This window comes from Chlamydotis macqueenii, chromosome 7 (genome assembly GCF_036417535.1).
Source record: "Chlamydotis macqueenii isolate bChlMac1 chromosome 7, bChlMac1.mat, whole genome shotgun sequence".
Lineage (NCBI taxonomy): Eukaryota > Metazoa > Chordata > Aves > Otidiformes > Otididae > Chlamydotis > Chlamydotis macqueenii.
Window position 1 is genome coordinate 19647945 of NC_141562.1, and position 14242 is coordinate 19662186.

Sequence of the window (14242 nt, forward strand, 5' to 3'; positions counted from 1 at the left end):
GTACTGTTGGGGAAAGGAAAGCAAATTCCTCAGTGAACTATGTTTAACCAACTCGCAGGTGGCAGCTATCAAAACAACTGATGCACGTGTACCGGCTAAAGTTATTAATGAATGATCTGACATACCAAGTCAGACAAACGTCATATGTAAATAGGTCTTCAAATGTATACATACAAAAGCTGCTACTGTATGTAGATGATCATTTTGGTTTGTTTCTATAATCCATAGCTCTGAATCTATCCACTGAATGTTTACTCAGCACGCGTGGTATAAATATATTCATACACTAAAATTGACACTTGGCAATTTTTCTTTTTTTTTTTCTTTCTTCTTTTTTTGCTGACCAGCAACAAATTCTGATATCTTTAACTGTAAACCAATACTCAATAAATATGCCGTGTTCAGCAAAGAGACATGTTTTGTCGGTCAGGGTTTTGCTGCACTCTAAGCCATGGGCTGAGGGGGTGGGCGTGAAGGAGGAGGTCCAGGAGGGGCTCGGGATGGGGGTGGTCCAGGAGGTGGCTGCCTGGAAGGGGGCTGCAGAGACACAGGAGGAGAAGGATTCTTTGGAGCATTGTTGAGAGGAACATCGTCACGCCGTGGCAGCTTCGGTGGTGGCCTGTAAGGGGCAGAGGTTCCATCCGATTTCACTCGAGTGAAGTTTATGCATCTTCCCTAGAGGTAAACAAAAATTCATTATTCATAAAAAGCAGGTGTTTTGACTCAGCAGCAGCTACCCAAAGGGACTATAAGCAGAGGGGCCAGGCTGCACTTAGAGATCTTTGTCCAGTATCATTCACTGGCTCCTAGCCATGACATTCAGACCACGGTGTTCTAAAGGTCAGCACTAGAAACCAATATTTTCCATGGGTTTCAGAGCTCCTGCCTATGAGAGAATAGCCTAGGACTAGGTTAAACCAAAAGTGTGACTTTGCTCAAATGTGCCCTCTGCTTTGCTACCAGAGGTATGCAGAACATGCCTAAAGCCACAATTACCCTGAAGTCATGGTTGCCTTGGTGAGATCCCCAACTGACAGGATTATACCAGAGGAACAACCTTAGCAAAGACACCATCTGTAGCTTTCCTTTTCACAGTGATGCTAGCCTAGCTGGTGTCTATGCTTTGAACACTACACTGGGATAGTACATCTGTCTTCTGCACTCCAGTGTAGATGTGGCTTCCCTCACAAACACCAACAAGGTGTGAGACTTGCACAAAGGCTCTCCAATGATTGTGTTTTCAGAATGCATGTGGGATGCAGGCAGGCAGGACCTGATGGGAGAACTGTGGATGGAGATTTTAAAACAGGCGTAGCTTGGGTTTGAAAGAACAGCAAGCACTGGGGATGTTCTCGTCACCTAGGGGCTAAATGCAAACATGCCAGGGTTTCCTTTGCCCAAAACAAAGCTTTGCATAGGTTCCTGGTTCCCACTAACCAAGTTCCAGACAGGAAGAGAGACAGAAAGACCCCAAAGACCACCAAGCTTTTCCTGTGGAGAGCAGCCAGAAGCTCCTGGGCACTTCAAAATGTACATGGCAACCTCAGTCAGACACCAAGATCTCTGCTGCCTACTGTACCTGTTCCTCCTCATGACCCCTAAGCTTTGTTACAAACTGCCCCACTACTTCTGTGGAGGTCTCATGAAATCCTGCAGGCACAACCATGTGTGAGAAGATGCAACACTTGGCATCACTGCCTCCATCTCCTCACCTAGGGAGGTGGGAGAAGATGCTTATTTAAGAACCCAGCTGCCACAAGCTTGGCAGAAGCCTGAGCCTGGAAGGCAAAAAGCGGTCTCATGATCATGTACAAAGGCTGGAGATGAAGACTGCCGAAAATGCAGGAGTGGCACTGCCAATAGCCCAATTACAGGAGCTGGGATATGTTTCCAAATAAGTAACTGTGGGCTGGAAAGCACCCATCCCATCAGGGATGAACTCCATTTGCCAGCACCTTTTCCTTTGCACAACAGGCCTGTTTTGTTCCGTGTAGCAATCATCCTAATGAAAATAGCCTCTATAGTTTAGCATGGAGGGGAATGTGACCTGTTTCTCTCTTTTCAAGGCAAACTCTAACTGGGGGAAGAGGAAAAAAACCCTGTTTTGTTTGGTTAGAAAATACCTGTCCCAAAAGGCATCTTCCTTCCATTGTTTTGAAAGACTCACAGAGCTATGATGCTGACGACAGTCAGAGGTTTAGGTTGCAGGCTGGAATCAACAAACGAAATTTAGCCCAAGGTTATCCCAACATCCCTCAAGCAAAATTCCACAGAAAGATTCCAGATTTAGCAAAGCTTATCTCGGAGCTAAGCAGCTGTAGATAATGACCCCCACAGCTACCAACTGCTGTGATAACAGGGGAATACAAGACTGCTGCTAGCTCAGTGCTGTCTGGTGTGAGGAAACTGAAGATATTTAGGGAATGGGCTGGGTTTCTGTGTCAACTTCACAAATTACAGTTTTCCCTGGAATCCAAAGCCATCACAGCTGAACGACAACTATCTGTTTTGTTAAGTGACTTCCAAGGCCTGCACCTTTGTTCATGAAAACTTTTTCTTTAAAAAGAAGGGAATCACTTAAGTCTATGGCTTGGCTGAAGAAAGGCAAGCAGCATAGCAAGAGGAGCTTGTGTAAGCTCCAGAGAGCTCAGAAAATGATTCAACAAATGTACTAACGCCCAGAGGGTACCACCCTACCACTTACTTGCATTGGATGGCTCAGGGCTTCAAGAGCTCAGCTGCAGCCAAGAGTTGTTTGAACGGGCATGTTGTTGCCTGTACATGAGACATACTCAGCAGTTCTCTGTTCTAGCTTTCACCATCACAATTCACCACTACACTTAAACAATAGCATCAATAAGTAGGATAAAAATCTCCTTTCTAAAAATCCAGGCTTGTTACAGCAACCTTTGGTTATGAACCAGGTTCAAGGCAATACTCTACTGGAGCCAGAGCCTTTGCATGGAGGCAAAGGGCAAAAGTTAAAATCTTGGTCACTTCTGCAATGATAAACCATTGGATCAAAAAAAACCCAAGTTGATGCTTTGCTCTACTCTATCACAGAACTCAAGTCCTCACCAGCATTGCAGCAAGCAGCCATCCTTGTCAGCTATTTGTCTTCTGCTGTGCCCCACTGTATTTAGAGTACACTTGGGAATTCAGCGATATTTACTGCCATGCAATGAACATTACAGATATATTTAACAGCTGTACTGCAAATGCATTTAAGAAAACTGTCTTATATTTATAAAGTTATGAATTTAGAACAGCTAAATAATCACCCAGGACAACAACAACAAAAAAGAAATAAGAGGTATTCAGATGAGAGGCACCATATGGGGAAGAAAAAAAAATTAAGGACAGAACTGTCTTCCTCACAGTAAATGCAAAGCTGCAAACGCTACACTAGTGCTTTTTCCTACAAGCCTTTCCTGCCTCTCTGTTGTGTCTCTCTCCCAAACATCAATTTTCCAAATATATTCATAGTCTATAATCAAAGGGGATCCCATAAATCGGTTTGCATTACTTTCACTTCAGTTAAAGTGATAGGCGACGTCAAACTGCTGCCAGTTTCTGCCACACTCACTGATTTGTCAGACAGATGGGTAATTTAAAGGCCATGCGCCGCATTGTGTCATGAAAAATACGGTTGGGTTGGGAGAGTCTGACAGATAGAGGCTTGGATGATCGATGAACGTATTGTGACACTTCCTCACAAAAGATTATTGGTGTTAGGCTACAATCTCATATATCAAAGACTTCTAGTGAATACTGGAACAAATCCTTTTGAACACTTCAAACAGCCACTGATAAAATGAGGTCGAACTCTTAGCCAGTGTTAGGATTAACAGCCAAAAGGGAAAGGGAGGAACAAATGATAATAAATCATAAGTCATAGTTTGGACTTATCAAGCATATTTCATCAAAGGATTTCTAGGTTGAAGAATTAAGCCCTCCACTCATCACACTTTCCTAACAACAGAGTGCCACAGCTATTCTACCTAACGTGCACATACCTCTGGGGTGAGTTTGTTAAAAAATCCATGATGTTTCTCAAATAAACATGCTAACCACAGGATTTTTAATATTCTGTGTTTGAAAGGATTAAGTAATTTCCTCTCCAAAAGCATATAAAAGCTTTTAAATAATAGAGAACATGGACAGAAATCACCTATGCTCTCCCTGCACAGGGGGTTAACAGAGATTAAAAGCCATCATTGCTTTAGTCGTAGTAACAGTATTTTTTGTCCAGAAGCATAGTATACACTTAGTGTTTTAGGGAAGGTGTCAGAGTTGCAAGGTGCAGTAGTACCATTATGATCTCAGGCACAACAGCTGTTGGTAGCTGCTTTATTGTTTTCCAGGAAGCAGATGATCTGCGTATATCCAGTTCTGTCTGGTTTCAGCCCTGCTCCCAGTACAGCATCCCTCAGATGGTGCGACCCGTGCTGCGTACTGTCATTCAGGCACCAACTGAAGGTCAGCAATGTGCCATATGGAGTTACGCCCTTACTTCAGCTCACATCTGCACAGTCTTCCTAATGCACAATTATTTTGCTTCCCCATATGTCCATCCACTTGTTAGGCTCTTGTTATGCTGCTTGCCAAATTGGCTTTTCAAAAAGTACAAATACTGAAGCAGCGGGATCTGCCCTTGTCTTGACTCCGGCTTTTATCCCAGTGTAACAATCACATGTGCAATTCAGGCACTTTGTACTTCTAGGCAATGCCTCCTCGACCACCTAGGATGTGTTTTTGTGTGTGGTTTGAGGGGGGGAAGGAAGACAGGAACCTCTTGAAAACCACTGCATCTTGTTTCTGGGCTATTTTCATCATAGTGGCTCAGTACATCATTCCCCAGTTGCTTGTTCCTCCAAAATCTTTAGCTACTCCTCAGCAAGTTTTCAGTGGAAAGGAACAATTGTTAAAAGGATCCAGGCAATTCAAAGAGTGCCATGGGCAAGTCTCTTCACCCATGATACTAAGAGCACTTCAGCAAAAAGAATTTTAAAAATCTGCCCCATCTGCCAGTAGCTGTTCCTTTTCTCTGTTCATTTTAATACACCCATTGGTGTTTATTTAACAAAAATAAAATCCAGTTTCATCTCTGTGCATGCCAGAGCATTTGTGTACACAAAAGTAAGTCTGTTTCTTATTTTTAGCTGCATTAGTTGACCTAATAAAAGATATCCTTCCCGTTACAAATTTTGCTTGAGTTTTCATTCACTCCTGGTTTTGCTTATGGAGTCTCAGTGCTGCAATTCTGACTAGCAGAGGCGGGAATCTGACTGAGGAAGAGTTGGCTTAACTTAAATGTTAAGTGAAGTTTCTTGGTCTTTGACTTTGTAAGAATATGCTACTTGCCTTTACATTTTTGAATGGATTAAAATAAAATAATTCCTGTAAATTTGAGCATAGCAATCCAAAACACTGGACCACCAAATTGAAAAAATAAAGTAGCTTTCGGTCAAAAGTATTACATTTAGGATGCTGAAATCTGAAATGAACATAATTTCCTTGGGCTGAAATGAGTAGTCACCTTTCTCCCCAATTTTGTTTACAGATGTCACTGGAATTACTCTTAACAGCTTGCTATGGATGTGGTTCATCAGCATTTAGCTTCACTTCCTAAATATCTATTGATAGTTCAGTGTAAAAGTGCAGCTCTCAAACTCAAAATAATAGATTCAGGTTTTTCTGCTACCTACAAAACCGCAAGAGCGAGCCACAAACCATGAAAAGTCAGAATCACCTTAGCTAAGTGAAGGTTTTGATCCATACACCCAGAAATCACTGGGATATATACCTTCAAGATCAGTGACTTTTGCAAAAATCCAATCTTGGAAAAAAATTAGAGGACAGAATAATCCCTGTCCTCTCATAAAGAACAAAAGTATTCTAGCAGAAACACCTAAATATCCTAAAACAGCAACAGTGTGGGAAATTTGTTTAGCAAATGTATTTATGAATGAGGTAGATTATGGATACAGTAGTTTTATAAAGAGCGAGCTGAACCAAGGTGGTACAGAGTTCCCACTATTCAAGTTCCCTGGGCAAGTGTCAGGATTGGCAGCTGGCTCCTCAGGAGCCAGGATCTATGTGCATCAGCCTTTGCCAAAATCTTCCTTGCACTGCACTGCTTCATGCTGACTGTGCGTTGAACATGTCACGGCTCATTAAAACCTTCACGGATTTCCTGGGAATTGCACTGATTACCACGCAGCATACAGGCTAGAAATTAGTGAGCCACTGAAACAGTTTGTCATGTAAAACCCAAGCCTTCTTGCTTTTCAGGCATATTAAAGTAACTTTTACTAACTCCTACTCTTACATTTGGGACTCAGATATTGTTTTCCTATTGAAAAATAAAGTATTGGAAATGTCAGAGAGTCCCATATCAGCAATTTGGTGGCTGATCATGCTTTCAGGTCAATAAATATGTAATTTATAATTATTTTCTAATTATATGACTTAACAATGAAATTTTAGTCACCACCATTAATTATACTGTGGTTATTGCATTAATAATTAACAATTTATCAACCTGTATTTAATTTTTATATGTAGCCATTTTAAGTTATTAGGTCTCAAATCAAAACATTAAATATCAACATAAAATACTGGTTTGCATGAGAATCCGACTCTTTAAATACCTTCCAGTTTAATAAGTCCTTTCCTGTCAATAACAATTTTCTGGGCGTCTATTTGGCAGCTCAGCGCTGATGCCTAAAATGACAGTAATTCAAAACTATGAAGAGGTAAGAGAAAATTAGGTTGACTGAAGAGAGGAGGATTTTAAAAGTAAGATCCAGTAAAATGGCAGTGTCCAACAATGAGAATATAATTATTATTTTCTTTAGTGCTGCTTTTATAAAGGAGAATCAATTCAGTCTGTTCTTTAACCAGAATATTAGCTGGCCTCTTTATAAGTAACTCATATAACTTCTGCTCCCTCCTTCTATGACGGAGTTATTGGAGGGGAAGGAAATCACTGCATTGTGGATTGTGAATCACTCATATTGTAAGAGTGAGGATCCTATTATGGCCTTAGGTACATCAGATTAATTCAAAGCAAAAATTACAAAATGATGAATACATAGGCACAAGGATGATCCAAGTAGCAACAGAAAACTGTTTACAGCACAGTGTGCGCAAGGTAGTGCTCCAAGAGATGTAACCTACTGGGCTCACTCGATCAACTTCACACTGCTGAAGGAATTAGACTGAGCTTTAAGATGTGGGAGGTAACACAACTTTAAATGGGACACAGGTCCTGACCCAGGAAGGGCCAGTGATATTTTAAAGCAGCTGAGGCACATGTGGATCCTTCACACAGTCCACAAAGACACTCTTATAAGCAAGTTTTGTGCCTTTTCTCTTACTTTTTAGCAACCAAGCTAAATCACCCACAAGCCCCAGTCACCGGCTCACTGGTGGAACACCAGGGAGTCACAGCACAAAGTCAGTCCCTGCTTCAGAAACCCTGATGCCTGAGTCACAGACAAGAACACAGCTGCATATGGGCTAAGAGCAGAGCACATGGAGACTCAGCTAAGCAATGCCCTGGGCTACTGACACACTCAGAGTAAAACCTGTTGTTTAGCTGACGCATGGCCCACATCACTGCTCAGAAAGCCCAGATGTGAGCTGAGACGCCTGAACCCCTCTCACAGAGGTGAAGGGGGACAAGCCTTGCTTTATAAAGGGGCTGGGAGAATAAATCATTCAGAAGCCCAGTATGCCTTCAGACACCCTGGTTACGGGAGCCAAATAATAGCTGAGAAAGTAGAATTTGTGGGGGGGAGAGAGCATAGGAGCTCTTCTTTTGACATCAAGTGTGTGATAATGCCTTCCAGGGTATCCCCCAGGGGCCAAGGGAGGTAGGTCGCCAGGGCAAACTCACAAACAGGCCTGTGGCATGCACTGCACATAACAGCAGCAATGAAAGTCATCTTTAGGTTCACTTGCTGGCCAAGGGAAAAGTCAACCAAAAGTCTTAATTTTTAAAGTAGAAGAAATATCTCAAAATAAGTTTAACTTGAAACACATATGTTGTTCAATTCAAAACATCTTTTTTTTGAGTTTTGGATAGCAAAGGTGTTTCAAAACAAAAACTGAAAATATTCAGACTTTTTCAAAGGTATTTTTTCCACTGCAGCTAATTCCACTAACATGCAAAAATACTTAAAGATCATCTAAAGAAGCAGGTTCTAGCCAAAACAAAAACAGTGATTTGGAAAATGGTGTCCAGATCTACTAGGGAACTGTGATACAGATTGGAACTATTTTGCAGTAAGTTTAATAGCTGCAGTAGCCCAGGGTATTGTAGCTTGTTTAATCAGAATATCAAAACTTGAATACAATCAGGTACTGATAGGTTCACAAGACACACGTCTGCAGACACTGCTTCCCAGTTCACAGTCCCAACTGTGCCGGAAACCAGGGTTGGATCCTCTAGGAGCAATCTATTCAATTAGTTTGAACACCAGTAGAGGAATACACTGAAGAGAAGTGGGCTACTTCCAACTTACTCCTGGAGAAGCCAGCCAATACTCAGGAATCTGAAGGAGGAATAGCTCAGCCAAGGAAACCGGCCTTTTAAGCTACAACCAGGACCCTTCAGCAAAACAAACTTTGTGCTGAGCACATCCCCACTACCACATGTCTGATACCACTTTTCAAGCTTAGGCACACAAGAAAAGTGATACAGAGACATGGAGCAGATGAAATAGAGAGCCCATCCCAGCACTGAAGACAGGGCTATTCAAATAATTCGTATCACACACCATTCAGCAGGGAGCTGCATGTTGTTTCCAACCCTGCCTTAGCAGGAAAATGCAGCAATGGGCTACAGACACCTCCTGAAAGGATGGCCAGAGTCACAAGATATTTTGCAGGAATGCACAAAACATCACATGTCTTGGACTTTGCTGAGGTTGTGGCTGAAGCAATGCACAGTGCAGATCCATAACAAAGCCTGTTGATGCTGAGCCCTAAGAAAGCTGAAATGGCAAAGGGAACAGAAAAAGATAACACTGGGCATAATCAAGGTTAAGGTCTGTCAGGCATACTTTACATTCAGTATTCAGTACTGATCTTAAAATACAGTCACGCCAGACCAAATACCACCCAAACCTGATGGAAATATCTTAACCTAAACCTGCACTCATAATGCATGATTTATGGCCTTTCTCTTTTCTGACAGCTTTTATGGATGAAGCTCTCAGAGTGGAGGAAGTGAGGAGAGCCACTGTCCAATCATGCCATCTACCCAAGGCTGTGCAGCAGCTTCGGGGAAAAAAGAATGGTATTTACAAGTTCAGGACTAGTGACTCACATCCCTTGTTTTAACCACAGCACCACACATTTCCACACTTGAATGCTGACCAGACTAGAATGTGGTTCAAGACAAAACCAACAGTGGTTGGTTTGAAAAAGATTTTTCTCTTTCCTTTGGCATTTTCAGGGAAAATGAGATTGCATTTGTCCATCACCTAGAACAGGGAGGGCATTGGAGCATAGCAACAAGAGCAACAAACATTTGCTGGGTGCAACAGGTTCAGCCTTGAGGTATTGGTGGCTTGCTGGGAGGAGCAAATTAGGCCACAGAGGACCATAACTGGTCTTGCTCAAACTATAATTAAGTGTCATTGTGCTTTCCAGGGTGAATTGTTTGATTGTCTTTTGAGGAGCTAGCTGGAATTATGGTGTGCACAGAGCACAATGTCCCATGCAGGGCATAGGATAATGCCTACATCCCATCTAGGGTATAGGATAATGCTAGAGACTGTCAGAGAGATTTCTGGTGAAAACGGTTATTATTGTTCCTTGCCTCTGCCAAAAATGTTAAGATCCTGGCCCACCACACAGACAAGCTGCCTCTTTGTTTAGAGTCTGGGAACAGATTCAGGTACCCCCAGCCCCTTTCTGGATAACTGGCCCTTAAATGGCTCTGCTGCTACCTAGAGCAAGTAGATGGTAAACCCACAGTTTCCAGGTTCCCCTGTGTTTATCTCACAAGGATTTTCTTCTCCTGGGATGAGATTCATACAGTTCATTATCAGTGCTGGCATATTTATAAAACACAGAAAACCTCTGCTCCCCAAAAGCTTCTATATTAAATTGGATGGAAGAACTCCCTAGGACACAATCATCTTATTATGTCTAGGAATGAACACACTGGGGAAGCAACTCAGGTACCAAAGTCCTGACATGGAACTCTCCTTCCCATTTCAAGTATGGTATAGAGACCTAACACCCTATGAAATATATCCCTGTCATGTTTCCGCTATGCAGCTTGACTAGTCTATCAAGTACCAACTGTGCATTTTGAAGTTAATCTTTTCCATGAGTACCTAATTGCCATCTCTTTCTTGCAAACTCTGCTATACACCCTGGTCTCAGCTTACTAGACACAGTGGTCTGTCCACCAGCAGTAGAAAAAACCCAGGTACACCTCCTTTCATTTTTCAAAGCTCTGCTCTATTCAGATTAGCTGGCCTTTAGCATTGCAAGAGAGAACACTGCCCTTGGTAGGCTTCACTTTGAAGTTGATGTATATCAGACAACTCAAAGTTATCAGCCAGTGAAGACTGAAATGTCTACTTGGGTAATTACATTCCGCAGAAGAAACTCAAAAAGGAGGGGAAGAGATATGTTTACGTGCAAACAAAAAAAAAAAAAAAAAAAAGGCAGAAAGATCTTAAAACATTGCAGAAACCACCAGTGTCGCTGCAAAGAGCACAAAGTGTTTGCAATCCTGTTGTTCCAGAAACAGTTCCTATCTAAGACTAAAACCAGGATATAAAACTGACACATTTTATTATTAATCTGATGTGTACGTTCAAAGCATGATTAAGTTAAGATTAAAATTTAACAGGCATAGCTCATAAGCTCTTCAGGTTGGATAGTATCTTTGTGTTACTTGTTCAATGGCAGACACAGTGATCTGGGTTTTCTTCTGGTATCACAACATGAACCCCAGTAGTTTATACAAAAACAGAGGCGTCCAGAACTACAGCTCTTCTGTAGAGAGCAATGATGCAATACCTTTTGACCTTTAGTTATCACTCTGTACAATAACTTCAGTATGAATACTAGTATTAATACGTTATCTTACACAATGTTTTTTATTTCTAGAGCTCGAACACCTTCAGAGGAAGCTCATAGCATTACTCATATGGGGAAACAGATTCCTACATAGTTACTAGAAGTATGCAAGCAGAAAACTAAGGAAGGCTGGTAGGTTAAGTTCTGGACTGTTACCCAACTCAGAAGACAATGTGGGATGTACAGCTCCCACCAATACAACTGTAACACGGTAACATGAGTTTTAGCATTGATCCAGAGGTGCTACCAAGAAACAAATAAACATATTGGCTGCAGCATATCTGTTTACTTGGACGTGCAAATCATGGATGTGTACATACAGTCCTAGTAAGCAACTACACGTGCATTTGTGCACTTGTCTTTTCAAAAAACATGTACCTTCAGTTGTGAGCTTCTTCCTAAACCCCAAGACAGTCACCTGACTCCAAGCCAGGCCTGCATACCTTAGACACACTGTACTCTAAGTACGATTGTGGAGCATCAACCAAGTGCTTCCTGCAAAATCATGGTAACGACATGCAAGACCCTATTCCCCCAAGGCAGACATGTCAGAGTTGTAGTTAATAAGGGAATAAGTCACCAGTTCTTATCCCAAAGTCACGTTTCCTACAAAAAAAAAAAAAATGAGAATCGGACCTGGTGAACCTGTTCCTTTACCATAAATATCAAAGAAATATCGAAGTGGTACACATGCTTTAAGAGAAGTAGAAGAGCCACCTGTCTACCTAAAAGAGTCCATCTAGGAAGTGCTCAAAGTGCTGGTAGGAATATGGTCTCACTCTCTAGAATGTACTTATTTATCACTGTACAACAGAAGTGAAGTAACTTACATCAGCTACAGCCAGGGTCTCTGAAGTCACGGCTCAGTGTCTTAACTGCAAGGCCAATCCTCCCTTATCCTGTTGTGTAGCCTGTACTAAGTAGCACCACCCGTGGGATTTGTACCTATCCTTCAGAAGAATCTCTTGTGGCTGTTGCTACTGAGCATGCCTCCAGCTCCCAAAGACGTGGACACACCACTAGTTCCACCCGGGGGTGGCAGCATCTGTCCCCAAAGTCCATTTGTGAATTCTTCTTCCATGTCAGAATTAACATGATCCTGGCACAAGTGAGAGGCAATGCCAGTATGTGGGCTTCTTGCAGCACAGGAAATTCATTTGTTGCTGATTATATATTTCCAGCTGCAGTGCTCAGCACCCCCTGGGAACTGTGCATTAGGACACTGGTTCCACACCAGGGAGTGTTTTTCCCATGCCATGCCTGCTACAGCAGGAATAAACCTTACCAATACTGGTCTCCCTCGCAAAAAGGAAAAAAAGTAAAATGAGGGCTACATGTGTCACATTTTCATTGAAAGTGACAAAGTGAGATCATCTACTGTAGCAGGCGATACCCCTGTCTCTTTAATTTTTCAGCAGTTTATGAAGGTAATTGGCTCCAGAAAGGTTAAGCAAAGGGAGAAAAGCCCCAGAACCAGGCAGCAGTCACTGATGAATAGTCTGAAGGAGCTCGATGTTGCTTTTCCAGCACCCCCTGTAGCTCTGCCAATTACTGCTTGGGTGATTATAGCACCTCTCCAAGCAAGTGGCAGGGAAGCCTGTTAAAGGCCATTACAATCTTGAAAATAAGAAATTAGTATGAGCTCCAAAGCACACTGGTACTGGGCAGCTAGCGTGGAGTGACAGGCGAGTGCTGCCATGCCCATGGGCTGCATTCAAAGTGCTGACCACCTGTGGGCAGCAGCCAGAAAATCATTACTAGTTATTAATAATCCATAGGCTTGATGTCTCACCATTCATCTGGGGAGTTCCAAGTGCCTGGCAGGCCTTAACTAAACCTCACATCTGTAAGGAAGGTAAATACTGTGTTCTCATTATTATTTTGCAGTTGGAAAAACTAAGGCTGTCAGATGTCATGGTCAGCACTACAAGGAATCACTCAAAATTTGAGGGTAATCAGACCTTCTGAGCTTTAACAAACCTATCAGCTTAAGAGTGATCACTTCGAAATGGACGCATAGAATAAGAAACCCAAATACTCCTGTGTTCCTCATTTCAGAGGCTGATGTTTAAAATTCCAGCTGCCATGCCACATTGAAGTCATGCAGAGACTCAATGGTGAGAACTTGAAAGGACCCAGAAGTCCTGGCTTCCAATATGACCAGCAGCTCATGGTTTGTCAAATATTTGGCTGCACAGCAGATTTTTTTTACCTTCAGTTTTATGGAAAGAAGAAGGAAAAAAAATGGCTTTCAGATTTTCATACAGCAGCCTGCTTCTAGTCCCCTTCCCCAGGAAAGGGCTTTGTGTGTGCAAACCACAGAGTAGCACTGATAGATCACTGCTTTTTCTAAGTAAAGTCTCGTGTATATAAGGGTGATGGTGACAGCAAAATCCAGTTTACACTCTCACTCTCTGTTGCAGGTAATTTTCAGTGACAAAACTGAGATCACTTTCTAAAGCTTTAAAGTAAACAAGAGCAATTCTGCCTGGGGGAAAAAAAAAAGTTGTTTTTTTTTTTTTTAGTTGAGGTTTTTGGTAAACCAAGCCTCTGAGAATTTCCTGTGACAGTATGTGCTGAAATGCAAAATGGAATGGATTTGCTGAAAGCAGCAACTAAGCAGACCATTTGAAAGAAGCATCTCACCTTCCTCTGCACATATTGGGGCTTTTAATGCTTACTTGCTGGCATTGGTAACAGATCCATTTTTGATCCATGAGGCCAAGGAGAAGAGCTTGAAAGCTGCCTTTTGCAGAGACTACTGACAACCTGTCCCACCAGCTACTGTGATTTCTATGAGATACTTCAAGATAGCCAGATATTAATATTTCCCAAACTCCAGTCTTCATAGCACCCCTCTGCAAGCTCAGAACCAAGGTCAAGAAGATACCAATGTGATGAGGAAGTCCTCAAGGCAGCCTGAATATCCTGAGCAACACACAGCTTGACAGGCCATGTGGCCACTCTGACATGCTCCCTGTTACTGGATAAGCAGAATGTCCCCACCTCAGAAGCATCAATCCCTTTGTTGAATCAGAAGAGTGACTGCTGGTCTTCTAAGCCCCAAATTTCTGGAGGAGGAAGGGAAGAATACCAGCCTAGCTCTAAGGGATCCATCACTGCAGCAGGAGCA

General features: G+C 42.3%; 1 protein-coding gene across 1 annotated transcript in view; it reads right to left on the minus strand.

The window, feature by feature from the left end:
* Positions 1–328: 328 nt before the first annotated feature.
* Positions 329–14242, minus strand: part of ANTXRL (ANTXR like) — a 59429-nt gene continuing 45515 nt past the window's right edge. Inside the window, exon 19 of the mRNA XM_086752335.1 lies at positions 329–675. Within this exon, the coding sequence (XP_086608461.1) occupies positions 445–675 (231 nt within the window). The 3' untranslated portion in view covers positions 329–444. The remainder of the gene's footprint in view (positions 676–14242) is intronic.